General features: G+C 53.2%; 1 protein-coding gene across 6 annotated transcripts in view; it reads left to right on the forward strand.

The window, feature by feature from the left end:
- Bicra (BRD4 interacting chromatin remodeling complex associated protein) overlaps positions 1 to 24638 on the forward strand; it is a 59363-nt gene that overhangs the window by 25648 nt on the left and 9077 nt on the right. For 3 of the 6 annotated variants that reach the window (XM_063252991.1, XM_063252993.1, XM_063252994.1), the window contains exons 2-7: positions 10815 to 10915; positions 12572 to 12617; positions 12707 to 12749; positions 14320 to 14385; positions 15741 to 17708; positions 18173 to 18349. In XM_063252991.1, coding sequence (XP_063109061.1) covers positions 12577 to 12617; positions 12707 to 12749; positions 14320 to 14385; positions 15741 to 17708; positions 18173 to 18349 — 2295 coding nt within the window. In that variant the 5' untranslated portion in view covers positions 10815 to 10915; positions 12572 to 12576. The remainder of the gene's footprint in view (positions 1 to 10814; positions 10916 to 12571; positions 12618 to 12706; positions 12750 to 14319; positions 14386 to 15740; positions 17709 to 18172; positions 18350 to 24638) is intronic. The other 3 variants (XM_063252992.1, XM_063252995.1, XM_063252996.1) reach the window with 1 other exon arrangement.

A 24638-nucleotide genomic window follows, 5' to 3' on the forward strand; every position in this document is an offset into this window, starting at 1 on the left:
TCCTACCTCTAGCCTGGACTCTTGCATTCGCCTCCTCCCAGTGCTTCCTATGCCGACTCTCAGCTCTCTGTTCTGCGAAGACCCAGTTAGATCCAAGCTCTGTCCTTGCACAGCCTACCTGGTCTTGCCTGCCCTGCTTGCTGCTCCTCCAGCACCAGTGTGTTTGCGCCCCAGGGCCTTTGCATGTACCACTCTGGCCCTGCCCCAGCACTTCTGTTGCATGAGCCAATTGCATCTGGTTTGTTGACACCAGCTCTCCTGTCCCTGTCCCCTCTTCCCTCATCATCAGCTGCACTGGGGCAGGCTGGGAGGTTATTAAGGAACAGGCATAAGTGATTACAAAGCCCTGGCTGCCTGGTGGTGACCTGTCTTGTGCCCTGTGTGGTGTGCAGGTCCCAGGGTAGTAGCTGGAAAGGCTCGTGCAGATCTGGACCTGGACTCTGCCATGGAGGGTGGGAGGAAGGACCAGGGTCTGCGATGCTCACTGCTCTTGGAGTGGCCAGGGCTTCAGTGTTCACTGGGTCCAAGCCTGGCTCCCGCTTGGCACTGGATGACTTTTAGCTTGGGTGTGGCAGCTGCTCATAACCATGTACCTGATCACAGCCAGCTGAAACGATGCCCTTGGAGTTTCAGAGAATGTTTTATTCCTGTTTTGTTGTTGTTGTTGTTGTTGTTTTGTTTTTTGAGACAGGATCTGGCTATTTAGTCCAGGCTGACTTTGAACTTGCTATGTATATAGCCCAGGCTGGTGCTGAACTCACAGTAATCCTCCTCCCTCAGCCTCCTCAGTGCTAGGATTATGGCATCTTCATTGAGATGTAATTCCCATACCGCAAAACCTACTCACCGGAAGTGTGCAGTTTGGCGGTTTTAGTGTATTCACAGGGTGGGGTGGCCTGGCCCCACTACAGCCTACCAGAGGACATTTCCATTGCCCCAGAAGAACCCATGCCAGGCACAGCCATTCCAGCCCCCAGCCCCACAGCCCCAAGTCTGCTTTCTGCCCCCTCGAGATGCGCATCCTATAAACAGAGTTGCCTGACATGCAGCTTCTGTCACTCGGCACCCTGCCTCCGTGGCCCATGCCTGTCTGCCATGCACCCCATGTCTGTCCTGCCTGTGGTGGCGGTATGAGGGTCAGCTCCATGGTTGTGCTGCGTCCTGTCTGGCCATGTACAGATGGGCTTTGGCTCGCCTCCGCTGGGAGCTGTGGACATCCGGGTGTTCGTGTGGTTTCTCCCTAAGAGTGTGGGAGCGGACTTCCTGGGTCCTGTGGTCCTTCCGAGATTCACTTTTTGGTGTGTGTGGTGCTGGGTTGAACCCCGGCCTTGGCACTGAGCTACCTCCCCATCCATCCCCCTTCCCTCCATTGTTTTCTTGTTTGATTGGAGATAGGAATATAGAGTTGCCCAGGCCAGTTTGAACTTTCAGTTCTATCAGCCTCTCAAAGTATAGGGTTGTAGGCAACAAAGTATCCCCTTTTCATGTGTTGTGAATGTAACCTTTTCCTGTTGCTGCCTGGTACATTGTTTCCAAGGTGTTGCTACTATAACCCCCATTGCCTGTCAGAGCCCCTTAAAGACTTCCATAGAGGAAGCAGCTGGATGAAGCCTGGAGAGCTGCGATCTTGGCAGTGGTCACCATCAGCAGTGGGGCCTCCTGACCGCAGGATCCTGTATTCAAATCCGATTGCTTACTGCAGTTCATTTGTAACCCCAGAGGAGGGCCGTGGGTACTTTGCCAGCCGCTGGGGATCCATGAAGGGTGGTGACAGATCCAGATCACCGGATTTACAGGTTCCCAGCCTCACGTCTGGTATTGAATACAAGCACTCTGTCACTGGGCGTGGGAGCACACACCTGTCTGTCATCCCAGCACTCGGAAGGCTGAGGCGGGAGGATTGCTAGGAGTTTGAGGCCCTTCTGGCAACTTAATGAGACACTGGCTCCAAAAGAACAGCTCCGAGGGGCAGAAAGATAGAAGTGAACACCTGTGTAAACCGGGTCTTCAGAGCTGGCCCCTGGTCCCCTTATGAACAGTAACAATGGGATGACTGGTTTGTGTTTTAAGACAGAGTCTCGCTGTGTATTCACTTTGAGCTCACTTTGTAGCCCAGGCTGGCCTTGAGCTCCTGGGATCCTTCTGCCTTAGTCTCCTGAGTGCTGGCTCACAGGCCCAGCAGGAGCGATGTTAATTGTGCTCACTCCTCCAAGGGGTGCGTGAGGAGTCACACTTTCTTGTCTTTTCTTTTCTGACCTCTCAGCAATGGCCACAGGGGAGGAGCCAGCTGGACTAGGCCTCTACTGGGAATTGGAAAAGGTGCTTCCTCCCCAGGGTACTGCCCTCAAGGCTCCCTTGTATCTAATGGCAAAGCTGACTCCTCTCTGCACATGGGCACCCTCCCCTGAGACTGGAAGGTGTGCACAGGGCTGGACCAGAGTTGAGGCTCCACGTGTCCCCTTTGTCCAGGCTCCTTTGTGCAGTGAACAACCTGTGCAGCTGTACATAGTGTACATGTTCGGTATCTAACATGTATTGTGCATTTTGATCTTGTAAGTGTGCATCTCTGTTAGTTTCCCATGGCTGCTGTCACAAATAACACAAGACTTGAGACTCGAAATGGAAAGTTATTCTCTCACAGTCCTGGAAGCCAGGGGGTCTGAAGTCAAGGTGTCAGCAGGGTCTCTTAGAACAGCTATGCTTGCTCCATGGGCTCTGGGAAGACTCCTCTGCCTGTTCTTTCTGGTGGTTCTGGGTACCTAATCACTGTCTCTGACTTTACACGTTTTTGTTGTTGTCACTTTTTTTTTTGTTGCTGTTGTCTTTTGTGGTACTAGAGGTTGCACCAGGGCCGTTTCATTGAGCTACATCCCCAGCCCTTTAACTCTTTATTTTTATTTATTTATTTATCTCTTGAGACAGGGTTTCCCTATGCAGTTCAGGCTGGTCTTGAGCTCACTTTGTAGCCCAGGCTGATTTTGAGTTTGGCAGTGATCCTCCTGCTTTAGCCTCCCGAGTGCTGGGATTATAGGCGTGAGCTACCACACCTGGCTTAAATTTTTATTTTGAGTTAGAGCCTTGCCAAGTCATCCAGGCTGGTCTCAGATTTTTCGGTCATCCTGTCTCAGCCTCCTAGAGTTTAACACAGGCTCATCCAGTTGTGAATTCCAGCGGGAGACAGGTGACAAGAGACGCTGAGGCCAGGTCTGGCCAGGCTTCTGGTCCTAGAGCATAGCATGGAGACTTGGGTATGTCAGGGGTGAGGTTGGGTGCTCCTGGCCCCTAGAGAGGTCACAGTTACTGCTGCTGTGTGAGCAGTAGCCCCTATGCCAGTGGCCTGTGCCAGGTTGCAGAGTCCCTTTCAGCTTAAAGAGGCCGAAGTCTGCACTGTCAGCAGCAGGGCTGTGGCACTGTGGGTGCTGCGCCCCAGGAGGTCTGGGCACGGGCCAAGCTGACTCCCAGAGAGGAGGATGCTGGCGGGGGTGGGGGAAAGGCCTGGTGCGTCATCATCATGTGTGCCATGGAGCCTGTGTGTCTCGGGCTGGTGCCCACCTTGGTGGCAGCAGGAGCTGAATCAGAGCAGCTTCTGTGCCTGGTTGTATCACCACCCAGCCCTCCTTCCCAGGGGAGTAACAAGGTGGCATGGGCCAGTCATACGGTCCCCTGTGTCCTACCAGCCACAGGCATGGGTGGGGTAGTACGGCTGGGTGTTTTGGTCCTGCCCAGCACCTGCGGCTGACAGCTGGCTGAGAGTGGCATTGCGGGGTGGCAGGTTCGTGTGGGGAAGCACCGAGGTCAGAGGTGGGCGGCAGCCCGAGGGAGGAAGGAGCAGGGCTCCTGGCTGCACTCGGTCCAGCCACGGTGGCCTTCTTTCTGCTCCACTTCCTGCCAACCTCCCCAGCTTTGCTGAGCCCCTCTGCTCCTGTTGGTTCACAAAGTGTAGTCCTTGGCCCCGATAACCCAGGAAGGTTTCTGCATTGGGTCACATAGATATCTGACAATGTGAATTCCTTTGTGTCAGGTCACTGTATGGCTACAAAAAATGGGAGACCAAATAGTGTCTCAGGCTGTGAGGATTAAGAAATTTGGTGGCAGGGGCTGGGGATTTAGCTCAGCGGCATAAGTGCCTGCCTTGCAAGCAGGCAGTTGTGAGTTCGATCCCCGGTACCGATAAAAAGGAAAAAGACAAAAAAAAAAGAAAAAGAAAAAAAAGAAAAAAAAGAAAAAAAAAGAAATTTGGTGGCAGACGGCCCTTGAGGAGTTTTGTTTTGTTTTGTTTTGTTTTTTTTGGACTTTTTCCTTTTTATCGGTACCGGGGATCAAACTCAGGACTGCCTGCTTGTAAGGCAGGCACTTATGCTGCTGAGCTAAATCCCCAGCCCCCGTTGAGGAGTTTTTAAGAACCCATTGTTTTTCTCTCAGATGGGTTATCTGCCTCAGGGTCTTTGCCTCATCATCACAAAACAGCTGCCAAGGCTCCACTTGTCTGTCCATCTGTCCTCTTTTTTGATGCAATTGAACTCAGGACCTTGAGCTTGCCAGCAGTTGTTTATGCCACCGAGCTATATCCCTGGCCCTAGTTACCTCAACTGTGTTCAAATCAAGGAGCAAAAAACTTTTTTCCTAGAAAAGCTGTATCTTTGTACTTTGGAAGAAAAAATTGCCCCAAATCTGTACATTTCAGTTTTTACTGTTTGTGGTACTCTGGCTACACTAGTTGCAAGGAAGGCTGGGAATATGAGGATCTGTTTAAAAAAAAGCCAGGAAGTCCTCTTAATTTTTTACTTTAGGACCATTTCAACCACAACTCATAGTACAAAGTATGTTTATTGTGACCGCATATACACATACAACCTCATGTGATTGGAACAAGTTCCACAAACTAACACTATGTGTGCTTGCCAGCTATTTATTTATTGATCGATTTTTTTTTTTTTTTTTTTTTTTTTTTTTTTTGAGATGGTCTCGCTATGCAGTTCAGGCTGGCCTTGAGCACACTTTGTAGTTCAGGCTGGTCTTGAACTTGTAACTCAGCCTCCCAAGTGCTGAGATTACAGGTGTGTCACTGTGCCCAGCCTGTGCTTTAATAGTTTCTGTGGTCTTCCATTCTACTTGACTCCATACTGTTGAATTGCTCAAAGAAATTTGTGATCAAAACCAGAGGCGGTAGCACATGCCTGGAAGCCTAGTATTCAGGAGTCTGATGGCAGAGCTTTGCTGTGAATTCAAAGCCAGTTTGGGCTACACAGTGAGACCTTGTCTCAGAAAAACAAAAACAAAAACAAAAAATTCCTGGCCCCAACCTACTAATTTGGTTTCACAGCCCACAGTTTTGAAAAGCCGGGTTCAAGCAGTCTTTGTTCACATCATAGGGTCCCCACCCTGCTGGTGACCAGTGATGAGGGAGGGTTGGGGGTTGGGAAGCAGCCATGGCTCTGCCCCACCTTCCTAGCAGTGATGACAGAGTTCCCGGACTTTCATCCTTTCATCGTTCATTTCATCGTTCATTTCATCGCTGGCGGGGACCCTGAGATCTGCTGACCTTCCTGCCGACATCAGACTGGGAGTCCCTAGCTGTGGGGCACCTCCATGGTGGTGTAGAGCCCAGCACCTTTCTGTTTCTGGTGGAGGAGCCCCTCACAGGGCTCCTGGAAGGGCACTTGGTCATTGTTGTGTCGTCACTGTGGTTTCCTTCCTAGCCTGACTGGAGTGGGGAAAGGGAGGCTCAGTGTCCTGGGGGCCGAGTTCAAATTCAGGCTGTGGTGTGGCCTGGAGCCTCTCTGTTGTGAGGAGCCTGAGCCAGCTTGGCTCCTACCTCGGGCTGGAGCCCTGGTGCCAGTGTAGCACAAGGGGGCAGTGGGTATCATGGGCTGGGGCGCAGCAGTCAGCTTTGGTTGCAGGATGCTGCAGTAACAAGCAAGACCCTGCCTCCAAACCCCAGAAGGAAGACTGAGTACCAGGTCTCTGAGGCTTGCAGTGACAAAGACCGTCATGTGCTCAAGGGCCTGCTGCCAAGAGCTGGGTTGTGCGGGTACATTGTCCAGAGGTCAGGCTTCTACACAGGCCATCAGCAGGGTGCTGGCGACAGGGTGGGGTTGATAATTCTGCACAGCTCTTGTTCCCACGGCCCTGTCACTTTTTCAAAAGCTTTTGAGTATGTTGAGGGTGCAGTGGGGGTGGGGTGGGATAACCTGGGTCACCCTGGATTGAGAACCACTGACCCTCCTCCCCACGGCAAGGCCTGACTCTGTGTTTGCTCCCTCTGGCTTCCTCAGTGTACCACCCATGGCGAGTCCTTAACAGATTCTGCCTCTTGAATAAGTGAATGGATTTGTCAAACTTTCTGCATCAGTTCATTCATGCATTCAGCAAACTACTATGAGCCCTGCTGTGCAGGAAGCAGCAGCTGACCGCAGGCGAAGGCATGCTTGATATGCAAGTATTTAATTACAAAATTTTCAGCTGTGAGTGGTGGTGCGGTTCTGTGTTCCCAGCAGTTTGCGAGGCTGAGGCAGAAGGATGACAGTTTCAAGCTTAGCCTGGGCACTTAGCTATTCAGTGAGACACTGGCTCAAAATAAAACAAGGAAGGGCTGAGGTTGTGGCTCAGAGCGGAGATCATGCCCTTTCCATCCCCAGTACCAAGAAAAAAAAAAAGCACTGGGGCACATTTCAGATGTTTACAGAGTAGAGAGAAAAATAAAATGCAGATTCCTCATTCCACTCACCCCACATCTACTCCCTTCCTCTGTGTTCACAGGCAGAATGGGACTCCTGTGCTGAGGCCACCTGCCATAGGTCCCCTGCACACTTGGAGTGTGGCCAGTACCACTGAGAACTAAGTGCTTAATTTTACTTGACTTTATATATATATATATATATATATATTTTTTTTTTTTTTTTTTGTCTTTTTTTTTTTTGAGATGGGATCTCACTATGCAGTTCAGGCTGGCCTTGAGCTCACTTTGTAGCCCAGGCTGGTCTTGAACTAGCAATGATCCTCCCACCTCAGCTTCCTGAGTGCTGGGATTACAGGTGTGAGCCTCCACGCTTGGCTTTGACTTTATATTTATATAGGTTTGATTTGAAACTTTATGTTTGTATACATTCTGTTGAAAACTTCATTGCCCCTAATTGCCTCTTAACTCATTTTATATTCTGAGACCCAGCATGAAGCGTGACCGGCTTAGCCTTACTTTATCTGTTTCCTTTTGCTGCTGGCCTTTGGGCTCAGGGCTTCACCCTGAACTCCATCCTCAGCCCTTTGCCTTCTTCATTCTGAGGCAGGGTCTTGCTAAGCTGACCCATGGTAGGTGTCCTCTTAGGGGCATGGAGGACATTCGGACAGTGCAGCCTCCTCACCACCCAGCTCCGGAGTGCCTCATCTTTGCAAACTACAGCTCTGCCCATTGAGCAGGACTCTCCTCACCCCCAGTCTGGCCACTGCCCTGCCATGCCTGTGGATGGGGCAGAGCCTCTGGTAGGCAGTGTCCCACAGACCGGGCTTTGTGTGACTGATGTCTCTCTCTCGGCTTGTGTCACAGTGATGTCAGGGTTCCCTTTTTGTTTGTGTATTTGGTCTTTTCAGACAGGGTCTCAATATGTATCTCAGATTGGCCTCGAAGTTGAAGCGATCCTCCTGCCGAAGCCTCTCTAGCATGTGCCACCACACCCGCTTAGGAATCCTCCTCTTTAATTCAACACTTTCATCTGCGGACAGGACCCGTCCTGCCTGCGAGCTATTGTGACTTGGGCCACTCTGGACCTGGCTATGCAAACGCCTCCTGAGCTGCCTGCCTTCTCCCTGGTGCAGTAGAGTGGCTAGATCATGTGCTTGTTCTATTTTTAAAGTTTGGAGGCCCCGCCAAACCATTTCCCAGGACCTCCGCCTTCTGGATTCCTACCGGCAGCGGCAGCAGAGGGGCAGCAGAGGCTGCAGTTTCCCACGTCCAGTCCGTCCTGGCTGGCCGCCGGCCTGAGGCAGGAGGTGGCGCCTCACTGTGGCCTGGACTGCATTTCCCCGGTGATTGCTCCTGCCAAGCGCCTCTGCATGGCTCGTTGACCATTTGTAGATTTTCTTTGGCAAAATGTCTATTCATGTCTTTTTGTTCTAATGTCTTTCATTGTAATGAATTTGAACTTGGAAGGGTGGAGCCATGCATGTGTACTGGCAGCTGTGTGAGAAACTCCAGGTCCGTAAGCCCCAGCACCTGCAGTAAAGTGCACACAGCATCATTCATTCCTAGATGTTTCAGGATGTTTCTTGGGGTGGGCGGGGGGGGGGGGGGCTTTGTACTGAGCCACATCCCCAGCCCCACCTCTTCCTTTTTTTTTGAGACAGGTTCTCGCTGTGAAGTTCAGGCTGGCCTTGAACTCTTACGTGCCCAAACTGGTCTTGAAATGGTAGTGATCCTCCTGCCTTAACCCCCTGAGCTGTGGGATTACAGGCATGCACCACCACGCCTGGCTTGTTTTGTTTTCAAGACAAAGTCTTGGTTATGTAGTTCAGGTTGGCCTCAAACTTCTTGCAATCTTCCTACCTTGGCCTGGCTCCCTAGAGGAAGAGGGGAAGCCACTTGGAGCTCCTGCTGTCCTTCCTTGTGGCTCTGTCTGTCACATTTGTGAGGTGATGCAGCAGCTCTGTCACCCTGCCTGGTGATGGTCTGAAGGATGCGATGGACAGAGAAGCTTTGTGGGTCGTGGCTCTGGGTGGGGCACAGTCCTAGCTGGCCTCCCCTGCTCCACTGCAGGATCTGGAGCACATTACCAGCCCCCCATCCTGTGCCTCAGTTTCCTCATCTGTGGAGTAGTATGGTAGAAGCCTCTGCCTGGTAGAGACCTCCAGATGGAGAAGTGCCCAGCATGGTTTATGGTCAGCACTCTCAGATTCTGTGTGTGCACATTCACCTGGTCCATAATGTGATGCTTCTTGGTCATTTGCAAAAGGATGGAGAATAGTAGAAAAAAACCTAAGTCCCCTGACGTTCTGCCCTTTCATTCAGTGCCTACCCGTCCCCTTGTTTCCGTGTGTGTGTGTGTGTGTGTGTGTGTGTGTGTGTTGACTTCACTGTTTGGGGTGTTCCCATACACAGTGCTGAGGTGCTTTTGCTACTCAGGCACAGCACATCCTCAAGGATGCATCTGTGACAAAGAGCTGTGAGCTCAAGGTGAGCAAATCAGCGATACGGGGCGTGACTGAAAACCACAGCGAATGGTGTTGTTTTCAGCTGATTGTAGTAAAGGACACCACCAGGAATCCCCCTCCGAAGATTCCCAGCTGTGCTTGGTTCTTCCCGCTTTCTGGAGCACTTCTGGCATCTTCTTTGATGAACGTCTTTAGTCACACTGTCGTGGCTGCCTCTGTGTCCTGAATTGGTTCACATGTTTCCATTCCATGTCATTTCGACTTTGGGGAAGTAAGTGCTAGAGGTCACGTGGTGGCAGAGTGGGTGCAGAGTGTGGAGGAGGACCCACTGTTGTTTTATGCACCTGTCTTTCCAATGGGTGGCACAAGGCGGCAGCATTTACCTTCTGTGATCACACTTTGTAAAGACTTGAAAGAGGGCTGCAGAACTGCCTTATGGCAGTGGCCACGGACGATGGGGTAAGTGTATTCCAGGCTAGGGTGATTTTGGGCAGTGCATCTTTTACTATAACATACTTTCCAAAAATGTGAACTGTCCCCAGTGGTCGGTCACTGATAGTCACCCTGAGTGTGCACTAAAGAACACCTTTATTTATTTAATTTTTAAATTTTATTTAAGAAGACAAAAGAAAAAAGAAAAAAAGAAAAAAAAAACAGAAAAAGGGTACAGATTATACAGACTTTCAGAAAAAATAAACAGTAGGAAATCACTAGTTAATTACATATTGTCATCTTAGAAATAGTTGTTGAAGTTACAAAATTAAAGCATATAGAAGGGACTTTCAAACAGTGAGATTGCAAACAGTTTTGTTCAGTGATCCAACAAAACTCAGTAATATGGTTATCTATCTTATACACTTAAATATATATGCAGTTATATCTTTTAGAGAAAGAAGGTCCCTTTAAACAGAAACATGGAGGCCACGGGGTTGATGAGGATAATGTGGTGAGAGACTTGCAGAAACCTGGGTCCCGAGCACCTCCAGTCCCCAGCCCAGGGCTGTCTGTGTCATGAGGCCTGGCTTGTGTGACAGGACCGCAGTACAGGGATTCATGTGAGCTGCGTGTTGTGGCACAGTCTGTGGGGCATGTTGCTCTGTGTACCTCATGAGTGGGGGACAGAGTGCTGGTTTGTGTGGCTTTGAGCTAGCACCTGTCCTCTCTTTCACTCTTCCTGTCTGCCCCCATCCTCCATCTGTATCCTCCCTCCAGTCGTTGCCTGCCTCCCACAACCCTAACCTATACCCTTGCAATTCATTCTGTTTGTCTCTCTCCATCACTGTGTTGGTTACTTTCTTCTCATTTCTGGGACAGATACCTGACTCCCAGAGTTAACAACAGAGGAAAGGTTTATTTAGCTCGCAGCTTGTGGAAGTTTCAGTCTATAATCTGCCGGCTGCAAGGCAGGGTGGCTCATGGTAGAGGGCAGCAGTTGGCGGTGCAAGACAGCAAAAGCTACAAGAGAACAAGGGAGGAGTGCAGAGAGAAGACTCTGTCCCTTTTATTGGATGTAGGTCACACCCACCGTAGCACTGGACCATGAATCAATCACAGATTCTAGAAGCCTGCCCCCATGACTCCATGAGGCTTTGGAGGGGACACCCAGATGCAAAAACAGTCACAGAGCACATCTTTTCCCTCTCACTCAGCCTCTCATTCTCTCCCCGCAGCTGGCCCCCGAGAGGACGCTCTTCAAGTCCCCAGCTGGGGGCCCCGCGTAGACCTGGAGCAGACACCCCCACCTTCCCTTCATGATTCGTTTGTAGCACAGGTAACGGGGTCTGGGGGGTCCTGTTCATTCCTGGGCCAGCCGCCCCTCCATGCACTTCTTGGGCCCACTGTGGTGTATGGGGGAGGAGGCCTGACTCCCCCTCCAGCCTGCTCCTGGGGTCCTTTGAGCCTCCCTCCAGCCCCTCTCCAGATCCTGGGGAGGCTGCTGTCAGGCAGGGTGGAGAACAAAGTCTCTCGGGTCACCATCCGGTGACATAGAGAGGAAGAAACAGGCAGAGCTAAGGCTGCTGAGGAGCAAAATGGCCTTGTGTGTGGTGTGGCCCTGGGCACGTGTGTTCCGTCTGCACCTCATGGTGGGAGGGGAGTGTGGGAGCTGGGGCCAGGCCTGTAACATGTCCTCTGTGTATGTTTCTTAAGGGGGTCACTAGATTTCATCAGCTTCCCCAGAGCTCAGGAGAGAAGCCCCACTTCCTCCAGGGCCCCTGTCTGTGACTCTGCCTTGTGCAGTGTGCCTGAGGCCTCGAATGCAGGGGGTTAGGGGGTTAATTAAGAGGTCCTTGCCAAGTGCGAGCAGAACGCTTTCTGGATGAGGGACCCCACAGAGCCTATGTGCCTGTGTGTGAGAGATGACCCAACCCTGTCCTCATGCCCTCAGTGACATGTAGGGCCTTACGCATGCATGCAAGAAGTGGGCACCTGCCCTGGAGGGATCTGCCTGTTGTCTACACCTTGTCCTCCCTGGGAGGGAGAGGTGGTTTGGGAGAAAGGAGGGGTGCAGTTGAATGGGAGTTTGGAGGGAGGGAGCAGATGTCACAAAGGCCCGACAGGTGCCTGGGGCAGGTGGCTGGTGGATGGAGGCTGCTTGGGAGGCTGGGTAGGGGGCTGGGGCAATGGATGGACCCAGGCAGCACCCGTCAGTCACCTTGGGCGTGAAACGGTGGAGGAACAGCATCCCTCCCCCCAGGGATCGAACGTGCTAACATTTGTGACGCACTTAGATTGTGCCCTGCTGGGGAAGCGCTTAGCAAATGTTAGCCCTCCTCATCCTCATCATTCTCACGGGCTCGCTTGCTCGCTCGCTCACTCGGCAGCCTCTGACTCAGCACCCTCCCTCTCTTCTGCCTCAGTTTCCCAGTAACCCCTCCCTTCCTTGAGAATCATATTGCCTAGGGCTTCAGGGAGACCCGGGACCTTGGACCCTTGGCCCTTCCTGCTGCCCCCTTGCGCTCTCTGTCACCTTGTCACCCTCAGGGCAGACCCCTCTGCACTAGTGCTGGACCAGGCTCTGAGTTTGAGGAGCAGGATAGCAGGGCAGTGTAGAGCTTGGTTTCTGGGCAGGCCCTACCACCTGCTTGCTGGGAGATGGAGAGTGACTGTTTGGATGCCTCCCGCTCCTCACCTGCAGAGCCAAGTGTCCGGTCCCCTTGTGGCCTCTGTGAGGACCCATGTAGCCCTGCATGTCCAGGGTACTTAGCACCAGGCCTGTGTGCAGCCAGGGCTCTCCTGGTTTGGCTGGACACTGCCCACATCAGAGACTGGGGTGCTCGGGTGAGGACAGGAGGGAAGGGAGCTGTCCCCAAGGGCTCATGGGAAAGGAAGCTTCAACACCTGCAGGGGCTCCCTGAAGGGAGGGCTGGGCACAGCGCCACAATCTAACCTTGTCTCCCTCACCCTCTTCCTGACCCCGCCCATCCAGTGGCGATGGATGATGAGGATGGGAGATGCTTACTAGACGTGATTTGGTGAGTAATGGGCTCCCTGCCCTCTGTCCTAGACACCCTTCTCCTCCCTGCCCAGCTCACCTCCTCAGTGTTCCTCTCTTCTCTTTCAGTGACCCTCAGGCCCTCAACGACTTCTTGCATGGGTCAGAGAAGGTGAGTGTGACAGGGAGCAGAGCTTGCTAAGCAGGGCTGGATTCTGTGCTGGGCAGCATACATGGCGGATCCCAGCCCTCTCACCTTATGTGTTCCCTTAATTAATGAAGACGCCAGTAATTAATAAAGGCAATAGTGAAAAGCACCATTCAGAGTGTGATAAAACATAATAATGTGGTGATGCACACCTGTAATCCCTGCACTTGGAAGGCTGAGGCAGGATTGCTGCTAGTTTGAGGCTAGCCTGTGCTGCCTAGCGAGTTCAGGGCCAGCCTGCAATATATGGCAATACCCTATCTCAAAAAACAAAACAAAAAATTTCACTTGTACAGGGAAAGGGATTTGGGCTAGGTAGGCTCTGTGGAGGGTACTCATCTACCTAGCATTCACACAGTCCAAGGTCCAATCCCCAGCACAGGAAAGCAAGTGTAAGAAAAGGAATGGGCAGGGGCTGGGGATTTAGCTCAGCAGCATAAGCGCCTGCGTTGGAAGCAGGCAGTCGTGGGTTCGATCCCTGGTACCAATAAAAAGGAAAAGGAATGGGCTGCGGGGCTCCTTCAGTGTGATCAGAGAGGGAGACTAACGAGGTGACCCTGCAGGTGACCACGGTGCTCCAGGCAGGGGAAGAGCAGGGACACAGATGGCAGAGGGCATGTTGAAGGATCAGAAAGTCTGGTGGGGCCAGACTGCAAGGAGAAGGAATGAGACAGGAGTAAACCGAAGCACCTGGCGACATGGACCTGGAGATGAGTTTGGTTTTACTCTGATTGGCAACAGCCCCGTAGATTATTAAGCAGGGCAGGCAGGCAGATGTGCTGTGCTGTGCCCTTGGAGCCCAGGACACAGCGCCAGAGTGGAAGTCTGGTGAGTGAGGAGCTGTATGCAGTGCTCTATGCCATCTGGCACGGCTCTGACTTGGGAGCAGCTGTGATGTTGCCATTGAGAGGTGCGGGGCAGCTTCAGCCCCCTAGGGTGGCTGTTGACAGGAGGCCTCAGTTCCCTGCTGCAAGGACTTCACCGTAGTGCTGCTAAGTCCACGCCCCACTCGGAGTAGACTTGAGCTCCCCCTTGCAAGGAGAAACAGCTGGTAATTCAGGGACCAAGGCATCGCTGGCCTGGGCCAGTACAGTGCAGGCTATAGAGGGAGTGAGGGGCATGGATTGGAGTCCCTGTGGGAGGCAGAGTCACCAGACCTGCCGGTGACCACAAAGAAGTGGTGACTCTTGGGCTTGGGCTCTTGGGCTATGGTACTGCTGTGGAGCTGGAGAGCTAGGGGTGGGATCCCACAATCAGAGGGCTACTGGGCATCCCAGGGAGACCTTGGGGGAGGTTGGGCCATGGACAGAGGCTCAGGGTGCTGTTTGGGTGCTGAGATGCCCTGCAAGAGCTGGCACCCAGGGGTGTTAAGCTCTCAGCTGTGTGGAGAAGGGGCAGATACATGGGGGCCAGGCTGGGGAGGGGGCAGAAGCTTACAGTTGACCTCCACTCTAGAGCCTCTGAACAGAGGTTCCTGTATTGCCCACACCCCTCCCTAGCACTGCTTTGACCTTTGGGGTGGGTCTCTTTGCAGCTGGACAGTGATGACCTCCTGGATGCCCCCGGGGAGGCCCAGAGTGCCTTCTATGAAGGTCCCGGGGTAAGTGGCCTCACCTGGTTGCCCTGACCGATATCACCAGTGGGAGGCAGGCCTGGTGGCCCAAGGGGAGACCTGGGCCCCAAGGAGTTTTAACCTGTGAGGGCAGGAGTGGTCATGGAGGACAGGGTGGGGGCAGAATGGGGCCCACTGTGTGGCCCAGTTCTGGGACACTAAGGTCATTGCAGGCTCCAGGAGCCCTAGAGGACACTCCATGGGAGATAGGGACTAGGGGATACCCAGCCATGGGGTGCATGAACTGAGGGGGCACTCCCTCACCTGAGGACCTCAGACCAGAGCAACCCGATCCTTTTCTACCACTGTGACTGCCACTCCCTGAGCACTTGCTTACAACTGGCTCTGTACAGCGATTGTCACTTAGTCCTTACGGCAGCTGTAAGACTAGATTCCAAGCATAATGTGATAAGGTTCAGAACACAGCAGTGGCACATCCTGTCATGTGATTATACCATAGACCCGGCAGCAGTGGCTGCCATGCATGTTGACTGTTATGTGGTCTTTGCTTTTGTCATAGCTGTAGAGTCCCTGGCTGTGCTCTGAGCCCTGTGCAGAAGAGGTGTCTTTCCACACCTGTCTTAGGGGTGCAGTTAGGGGCACCAAGTGCCCAGTCCTTGTAGGTTTGGGGCTGAATGAATGGAGCCCTATCCCAGCAGCCCCTATTCTCCTCTCTCCAGCCACCCTGTCTGGGCATGAGGCTGGGAGCAATGACTACCTCCCAGGGCTACTGTTGCCAACAGGAGTAGCAGTGAGTGTGACTGTGGCATGCTTCACACTTGTGCCACGGAGCAGGCCTTTCTGTGAGCCCTCTGTGTGGATCGAGATCTCCCCAACTTCAGGGCTTTTTATTTTTTTGAGAAAGGATCTTGCCATGTAGTTCAGGTTACCTGGAATTGTGTTGTAGCCCAGGATGGTCTTGAATGCAATGATCTTCCTGCCTCAGCCTTCAGAATGCTGGGATCACAGGTGTACAATACCATGCCTAGCACTGCTGTGATTTTTTTTTTTTTTTTTTTAACTGCTGTGGTTTTAAACCCAGCCTCAGTCTTTCACTGGAAAACTCTGGGGCCAGGCATATTTTAAAAATTGAGAATTTTTTAGATTCTGGAAAGGGTGTGAATTATTTTTATTGCCTTTTGCCAAGTCTACTGGGGAGACTGAGGTCAGATCAAGCAAGCTCCAGTCTGCACAGGTTTGATCCCACGTCCTGTCACTTTTAGATAGAAGGTTCCTTTCTGGACTTGACTGCCTTGGCACGAGGCATCTTTTGTGGTAGCTGTGGCCCAAGCCCATCTCTTGCCCAATCTCATCTCTTCCCTTCCTCCCACTTTGGCCTCTAGCTCCACGTGCAAGAAGCTTCTGGCAACCACCTGAACCCAGAGCCCAGCCAGCCGGCCCCCAGCGTGGACCTGGACTTCCTGGAAGATGACATCCTGGGCTCACCTGCCACGGCAGGTGGTGGTGGAGGGGGTGGGGGTGCCGACCAGCCCTGCGACATCCTTCAGCAGAGCCTGCAAGAGGCCAACATCACGGAGCAAACACTTGAGGCTGAGGCTGAGCTGGACCTGGGCCCCTTCCAGCTGCCTACCCTGCAGGCTGCAGATGGTGGGGCGGGCCCAACAGGCGCCTCGGGGGCAGCTGCTGTGGCCACGGGACCTCAAGCCCTCTTCCCAGGCGGTGCTGACCTGCTGGGGCTGCAGGCCCAGCCCACCGTGCTGACTCACCAGGCCCTGGTGCCACCCCAGGACATGGTCAACAAGGCCCTGAGTGTACAGCCCTTCCTGCAGCCTGTGGGCCTGGGCAATGTGACCCTGCAGCCCATCCCAGGTCTCCAGGGTCTGCCCAATGGTAGCCCTGGGGGTGCTACAGCTGCCACTCTTGGCCTGGCACCCATTCAGGTGGTGGGCCAGCCTGTTATGGCACTCAACCCACCCACTTCACAACTCTTGGCCAAGCAGGTGCCTGTTAGTGGCTACTTGGCCTCAGCAGCTGGCCCATCGGAGCCAGTGACACTGGCATCGGCCGGTGTGTCTCCCCAGGGGGCCGGCCTGGTCATCCAGAAGAGCCTTCCGGCCGCTGTGGCCACCACACTCAACGGGAACTCAGTATTTGCAGGAGCAGGGGCTGCCACTGTGGCAGCCAGCGGGGCACCCTCAGGACAGCCACTGGCAGTGGCCCCAGGCCTGGGCACATCACCACTGGTGCCAGCCCCCAATGTGATACTGCACCGCACACCCACGCCCATCCAGCCCAAGCCTGCCGGTGTGCTGCCCTCCAAGCTCTACCAGCTGACACCCAAGCCCTTCGCCCCTGCGGGCGCCACGCTCACCATCCAGGGTGAGCCAGGAGCACTCCCGCAGCAACCCAAGGCCCCGCAGAACCTGACTTTCATGGCAGCAGCAGGCAAGGCCGGCCAGAACGTGGTGCTCTCAGGCTTCCCAGCACCTGCCCTGCAGGCCAACGTGTTCAAGCAGCCCCCGGTCACCACTGCAGGCACAGTGCCACCTCAGCCCCCTGGGGCCCTGAGCAAGCCCATGAGTGTCCACCTGTTGAACCAGGGCAGCAGCATCGTCATCCCAGCGCAGCATGTGCTTCCAGGCCAGAACCAGTTCCTGCTGCCTGGTGCGCCTGCTGCCGTCCCACTGCCCCAGTCCCTCTCCGCCCTGCCAGCCAGTGTGGGCGGCCAGATCCTCACAGCCGCGGCCCCCCACCCAGGTGGACAGCTCATTGCCAACCCTATCCTGACCAACCAGAACCTGGCAGGCCCGCTGAGCCTGGGCCCAGTCCTGGCCCCCCACTCCGGGGCCCACAGTGCTGCACACATCCTCTCAGCTGCGCCCATCCAGGTGGGCCAGCCGGCGCTCTTCCAGATGCCTGTGTCACTGGCTGCGGGCAGCCTGCCCACACAGAGCCAGCCAGCCCCTACTGGCCCTGCTGCCACCACCACCGTCCTCCAGGGGGTCACCCTGCCTCCCAGTGCTGTGGCCATGCTCAATACCCCTGATGGGTTGGTGCAGCCAGCCACCCCCGCTGCAGCCACCGGGGAGGCCACGCCTGTCCTCGCAGTGCAGCCCGCTCCTTCCGTCCCCCCTGCGGTCAGCACGCCACTGCCTCTGGGCCTCCAGCAGCCACCACCACAGGCCCCGCAGGCCCCCACCCCACAGGCTGCTGCCCCGCCTCAGGCCACAACCCCCCAGCCCAGCCCGGTCCTGGCGTCCAGCCCAGAGAAGATCATCTTGGGGCAGCCGCCCTCTGCTTCGACCACGACCATCCTCACTCAGGACTCCTTGCAGATGTTCCTGCCCCAGGTACTGGGGCCGGCTGGCCAGGGGTGTAGGGAAGTGGGGGTGGGGGCAGAGGTGACACCGCAGAGAACCCAGACAGCTGGGGTGGGAGGGGCTGAGAGCATCTCAGAGGTGGCACAGGTGCTGTGTCCCCGGGAGGCCTACAGAGTGAGGGACCCAGCAGAACTGATGGGAAAGGTGAACAGAAAGGGTAAGAGAAGACCAGCTGACTGACAGGCAGGGAGAGGGAGGGCCTCGGGGAGGGCGTAAGACAGGAATGGCTGGGCAGGCAGGCACTGGGGTGCAGTTGAAGATGGCCGACCACTCAGAGCTCAAGTGCAGCAAGGTCCTTAGGTCTGAGCCTCTCAGGCACCCCATTCTCACCCCATTTTCTTGGGCCCGTGGAACATCAGTGGGATGTGGGCTCATGTGGGGGGGGGCAGGGGCCGTGAGGGTGGCCTTCTGACCCTATGCGGCCGCCCTTGCAGGAGAGGAGCCAGCCACCCCTCTCCACAGAAGGCCCCCACCTGTCTGTGCCAGCCTCGGTCATAGTCAGCGCCCCGCCTCCCGCCCAAGACCCAGCCCTGGTCACCCCCATCGCCAAAGGAGCTGGCCCCAGCCCTCCAGCCCCCGACAGCCAGGCTTCCCCGGCTCCAGCCCCCCAGGTAGACGGACTCCGGCAGCCGCAGTGCAGACCTGGCCTTGCCCCCGCCCCTGCCTCCTGCTCTCCTCCTCCTCTTCTTCCTCTCCTGCTCCTTCTCCTCCTCCTCCTCCTCCTTGCACTCTGTCCTGCCTGCCTCTGTTGCGCTGACTTGGGAAGTGGTGCTCTCCTTTGTCCCCTGTTCCTGCTACCATATTCCCGGAGTATCTCTTGACGATGATGATCATGGATGCGTGAGGCCAGGACCAGCTCCAGAGGGTCTCATGCTAGGCCAGGGATGCAAGAGGTGCACGGCAGAAGCCCGGCATGTGTGGTGAGCACACCTGGAATCCCAGCACTCGGGATGCTGAGGCAGGAGAATTGCTGTGAGTTTGAGGCTAGCTGGGCTATAGAGCAAGACTCTGTGTCCAAAAAACAAAAAAGAAGAAAATTCACGTGGTAGGAAATGAGTTATCTCTAAAGTTAGAGTTTTCACGCCATCCCAGTAGGAACAATGCAAAAGGTGGCAGTCACAAGGAGCATCCTCTCCTGACATGCAGTCCAATGAAGTCCCTCCTGATGCGGCTTCTGGTCTCTCTCCTGTGCGTGGACAAGCAGAACCTCTCTGGCTTCTGTTCCTTCCATTTGTACAAAACCTGCTCGTGTGGGCTGCTCCTGTTTGCCCTGCCTGTTGTTGGCAGCCACTCTTGCGCACTGGCCCATTGTTTGGTTGTGCCATGGTTTACTAGCGGGTCCTTGGTACTCTCTGCAGTCATTCCCAGCCCTTGGCTGTCTGTTATGAGCAAAACTGCAGAAAAAGGCTTTGTTATGTGCGTCATTGTGTATGATACTTTTTGGTGTTTTTGTTTTTTGATTTTTTTTGAAACAGGGTCTTGCTATGTAGCTCAAACTGGCCTTGAACTCACTCTTTAGCACAGATTGGCCCCCAAACTCAAGGCAATCCTCTTGCCTCAGCTTCCCAAGTCTAGGATTACAGGGGTGTGCCATCGCACCTGGCCCACGATAAGCTCTTTAAAACGAAGCTGCTGGGTTGAAGGAATACACATCTGTGTTTCTGACAGATGGTGCTGTTGCTGTGGAATATCAGTTAGTCTTACCTTTATCAGCAAGATATGATTTGTGTCTGTTTTCCCACATTGTTGTCAAGGGACTAAACTTGGTCCATCTGATAGGTGGGAAGTGGTACCTTGTGTTGATTGAATTTGTGTTTGTTTTATTGTGAGTGAGGCCAGGCAGGCTCCCATAGATGAAGAGCTGTGTGTAGATTTCGTCCCATGCAGCTGTCCGTTTCTGTCCTTTGCTGATTTAAAGTTCAAGTGGCCGGTGGTGTGTTTGTGGATTCTCAGGAGCTCTTTACAGAGTGAAAGAGGAAGCTTTTATCTCCTATCCACGATAGGCATGTGGGGAGAGAGCTGTCCTTGTACTCTGAGGGGTGGATCTGGGACTCATTCAGAAAGGACCATGTGGGTTGGTGGTAAAAACTAGGAGTGGCACTAGCCAGAGCGGGCAGTGATAGCCTAGGCTTTGGCCTTTAGGAGCCAGGGCTTCACTTTCAAACTCTGCTCTGACCACAGAACTGGAGCTGGGGCCAGGCACTCTGTAAGTGGAGACTGGAGGTGAGACAGACTGACCTGAATATGGGGTAAATGAGTTAAACCTGCCTAGCACAGGGTCAGTAATGATAAACATGTACTGATTGGGTTTTGTTTTGGCAGTATTAAGGATTGAACCCAGGGCCTTTGCACTGAGCTACATCAATGTCTTTTTTATAAATTTTGAGACACGATCTTGCTAAGTTGCCCAGGCTTGGTTTGAACTTGAGTACCTCCTGCCTCAGGCTCCCAGAGTGCTGTATTACAGCTGGACGCCACCACACCCAATTTGGTGGTGTTGTTTCTAACTGTTATGACGGGAAGGACATGGGACTAAGTCCTGAGTTGCTAGGATGGTGCCAGATCTTTGGAGGGGGTAGGTTATGGAGGGGCTGGGAACAGGGCAGTAGCCCCTAGCCTCAGCCTGCAGTTGGAGATGCTGCTTTTGGTCCCCAGCTCATGACTTCCTCTCTCAGCTGCCTGTCGTCAGCTATGGCATGGGGATGTGTGTCTCTGCAAGTGAGTGTCTGTCTGTTCCCTTAGTGACCTCGCCTTGTTGTACATCAACAGATACTGTGCCACGTTCTCCAGGGTGACCAGCCACCCCTTGACCCAGTGTGGCCTTCTGTCTAGGATTGGGGCTTTCACTTCTAAAAACACCTGTCCTCCCAGCACTGTGGGGGGCTGAGGCAGGGGGTGGCAAGTTTAAGCCCAGCCTGGATGAATTAGCAAGATTCTGTCTCAAAATAAAATATGCAAAAGGACAGGGAATGTAGCTCAGTGGAGAGGCTCTGGGTTCAGTCCCCAGCGCCAAAACCCCACCCTTAGCCAATCCCAGACAAGCAGGCAGAGCAGCCCTTCATCCCCAGAGCAGCTGGGCCTGTGCCCTTCGTGTGGGGGTCCTGTAGACTGTCTCGGTGGTCCCACGATGGTGGTAGCCCCAGAAGGGCAGGGATGGCCAGGTAGCAGGTTCTGGGCAAAGGCAGCTTGAGGGCACGGCGACAGAATAGCCTGTGTGAAAACTACTGTTCTAGGAAATGCAGTAGGACCCCTACTATGTGACCCCTGAACCCAGACAGATAGGCTGGGGGGGGGGGTGCATGTGTGTGCATGTGCACACAGCTGAATGAGTGGACTGTGTCGTTCCACTCACCTTACCTGGCGTGTTTAATACCCGCCTTGCCATCCTCACCGCAACCCTGCATGAGAGTTCTGTTCCATGTCACCATCCCAGACACCTATGAGTGTCTGTGTCACCAAAACAAAAGTTTCACATAGTGATACAACCACCAGTGCTCTGTGTGCTGCACACCCATATTTTTATTCTGTGTTTGGTGGCGTTGTTTTGGCAGTGCAGCCTTCGCATTGAGCTACATCCCCGACCCTCTTTACTCTGTGCTTTGAGATGAGTCTCACCAAGATGCTGAGCTTCCCCAGTCTGGGATGGAACTTGTGATTGTCCTGCCTTAGCCTCCCAGAGTCCTTATAGGTATGCGACAGTGCACCCGGCCATTTCTTTTTATTTATTTATTTGATACCGGGGATTGAACTCATGACCTCATGCAATACCTGGCCATTTCCAATGGGGCACCCACCTGCAGCTGGCAAACCAGTCTGGAGGGTTGTGGTGTGGGAGCAAGGAGGGGACTCAGGGAGCCCAGCTCCACTGCTTAGGGGATTGTGACTTCAGGTGCTGCCTCTGTGCCTCAGTTTCCTAACCCGTGGGGTATCAGTGACAACCACAGCAGCTACTTTATAGTCTCAAGGCTTAAGTGAACTTGTATGATGCCCTCAGGTCAGGATTGGGCATGTGAAGGGCTCTGTGGTGAAAGTAGCCAGGCAAACTTTTCTTGTTATTTATTTTCCTGGCAAACTTTTACACCATGGCAGTAGTATGTGGGGGCTTGTCTCATCATCCTGCAGAGGCAGCGTGGGCCATGTGAGAACAAATGGATTGGAAGTGTTTAAGAAAACTTAACTTAGAAACACTGACTTTTGGAATTCCATAGAATTTTCACAAATCGCAAATTATTCTTTGGAATGTCCCCCCTTGTCATTTAACAGTATAAGACACGCTTACCTCTGGGGCCCTGTAGAGTGGTAGACTATGGTGCATAGCAGGCCAGGTTTGCCTGTGGGCTGTCCTTTGCCTTTTCATTTTGGTGTCTTTCTTAGATTTTGCTGGGTAGTGGGTCCTTTGGGTCTGCCAGAATTGATTCCAGAACCCCTGCACAGGTACCAAAAACGTGCGGATGCCCAAGTCCCTGTTAAAAATGGCATAGTATTTCTCTCTCTTTTTTAATGGTGTTGATGTGGAAGCTGGGGGCTCTGCATGGTAAGCAAGCACTCCACGGAACCGCACTGAGTCCCAGTGGCACAGTACATGTATGTAACCCTCACTTTCTCCAAGGCTCAAGTCATAGCCCGGCAGCACACAGGAGGCTAAGGCAGGATGATTGCCAAGAGTTTGAGGCCAGCCAGAGCTCCATAGTGAGTTCAAAGGCAGCCTGCACTACATAGCTGGAATAGAAAAAAACTAACATAGGCTGGAGGTTTAGCTCAGTGGCAAAGCGCATGCCTTGCAAGCACAAGGTTGTAAGTTCGATCCCCAGTACCAAAACAAAAAAAAAAATCAAAAAAACTAACACAACATAAACACTAGGTAAGTAGCTGTTATATTCGATTATTTAGGGAATAACAACAAGGAAAATGTGTGTGAACATTTAGTACAGGCACAACTCTTTTTTTGTTTTTGAGACAGGGTCCTGCCAAGTAGTGTGGGCTGGCCTTGAACTCACTGTGGAGCCCAGGCTGGCCTCAAACTTGTGGCAATCCTCCTGCCTCAGCTTCCCAAGTGGTAGGATTATAGGAGTGCACCAACATGTCTGGCAGCACATTTTAATTTTTAATTCTCCCTCTCCCATCTCCTTGGACGCATTTTTTTTTGGGGGGGGGGTACATGTTTGTAGCACACAGTGGTCACATTCCTCATAGGAATAGGGAATATTTTCAACTTTGAGGCAAGGTCTCCTCTGTATTTCTCCCACCTATGGCAGACTGAGGATGTGGAGCCCAGGTATGCAGGGCCCACCTCACACACTGTGGTGCGCTGACTCAGTCTCCTCTGCCTGACCACTTAAGGTGGCATCTCAGAGGGGAAGCTCCTTCTGCAGGAGCCGGAAGGCAGCCCACTGGGAGTGTTTTCTGGAGGGACTCCGGCTCCCGCTGCCCCTACACCACATCGGGGCCAGTGCAGCATGGAGAGCTCTCTCACCCCTGCATTTCTAAGTGTGGGTAAAGTGGAGCATTTGCCATGTATGTGTGGGTGAGGGAAACCTCTTAGTAAACAGATGTTGCAGTGCTTTGTTTTGTTGTGTGATTGGGCTGGGAATGTTGCTCAGTGGTAGAGCGCTTACGTAGAATGAGGCACGTGTCCGTGAGGCCCTGTGTTCAGCTCTGGTCCCGAAAAGATTATAAAAGTCAATTTTGCTCATGTGAAGAATTTATTAATTTTAGTATTTTTGGTACTGGGGATCAAACTCATGACCTTGTGCTTGCCAGGGCAGGCGCTTATGCTGCTAAGCTAAATCCCTGACCCTGTGAGAAGAATTTAGAAAACAGAAAAGGGCAAAGGAGAAAACCTAAGCACCTGTAATGCCACCATGTGGATGCAGTGGGTAGTATTTTGGTTTGGAGATTTCATTTGGCCCCACCTCCACCCATTTGTAATGTGTTCAGGCCTTGTATGGTGGTTCATCCCTGAAATCTCAACATTTTGGAGGCTGAGGCAGGAGGATCACCAGGAGTTCAAGGCCAGCCTGAACTACATAGTAAGACCCTGTCTCAAATGAAAAAAAAAAAAAAGGTGTTTGGAAGTTTAGGAAAAAATATCCCACCCTATCCCGTCATTCCCAGCCCAGTACTCCCTTGTTCCCAGGTAACCACAAAAACTCAGTTTTGTTGTTGTTTTTTGAGATAAGATCTCACTCACTAGCCCAGACTGGCCTGTAACTCATAGTTTTCATGCTGCAGCCTCCCAGGTGCTGGGGTTACGGGTGTGCGCCACCACACCTCGCTAATAACTTATTTTATTTTTAAGTCTTTCCAGTTCTGGTTGCATGTGAGCAACCTATTGCAAAGAACAGTTTACATTTCTCTCGCGTGTGTTCCCAAAAGTCTGCACATTATCCCCTGGGCAACTCACCAAAAGAGCTTGACTTCCTTGGCACCTCGTGTGTGTCACTGTGATCATTTCCCCAGTAAACACTACCAAGGCACATTAGGCCCCTTCTAGGCGTTTGGTAGCCACATGGAGCTGCAGGAGGCTCTTCAGTCACTAAGTTGCCCAGGCTGGCCTGAACTGGTGACCTATTCCCATAATCCTCCTGAGTAGCTTCGATTACAGGTGCCACCACACCCACTCACCTGCCTTTACATTGGCAAGCCGGGACTGTAACCCAGCCAGTCCCAACCATTCCCTACATGTGCAGAGGTGTTCACCTGCTCCCTTCCTGACAACCCATTTGCTGGGTCACCGCTAGTCTCCTTGTGTAAAACTGGGTGGCCGCTGCTGAACTGCAGTCATTGGTCCAGTGCAGACCCTGGGGGAAAACAGACACAGGTGCCGTTACTAAACATTCAGTGAGTTCCAAGTGGGACAGGTTACACTGTGGTACTCTAGGGCTTGTGGTGTGCGTTTCT

This window comes from Cavia porcellus, unplaced genomic scaffold, assembly GCF_034190915.1.
Source record: "Cavia porcellus strain 051 isolate PalLab524CR breed Dunkin Hartley unplaced genomic scaffold, mCavPor4.1 scaffold_7, whole genome shotgun sequence".
Lineage (NCBI taxonomy): Eukaryota > Metazoa > Chordata > Mammalia > Rodentia > Caviidae > Cavia > Cavia porcellus.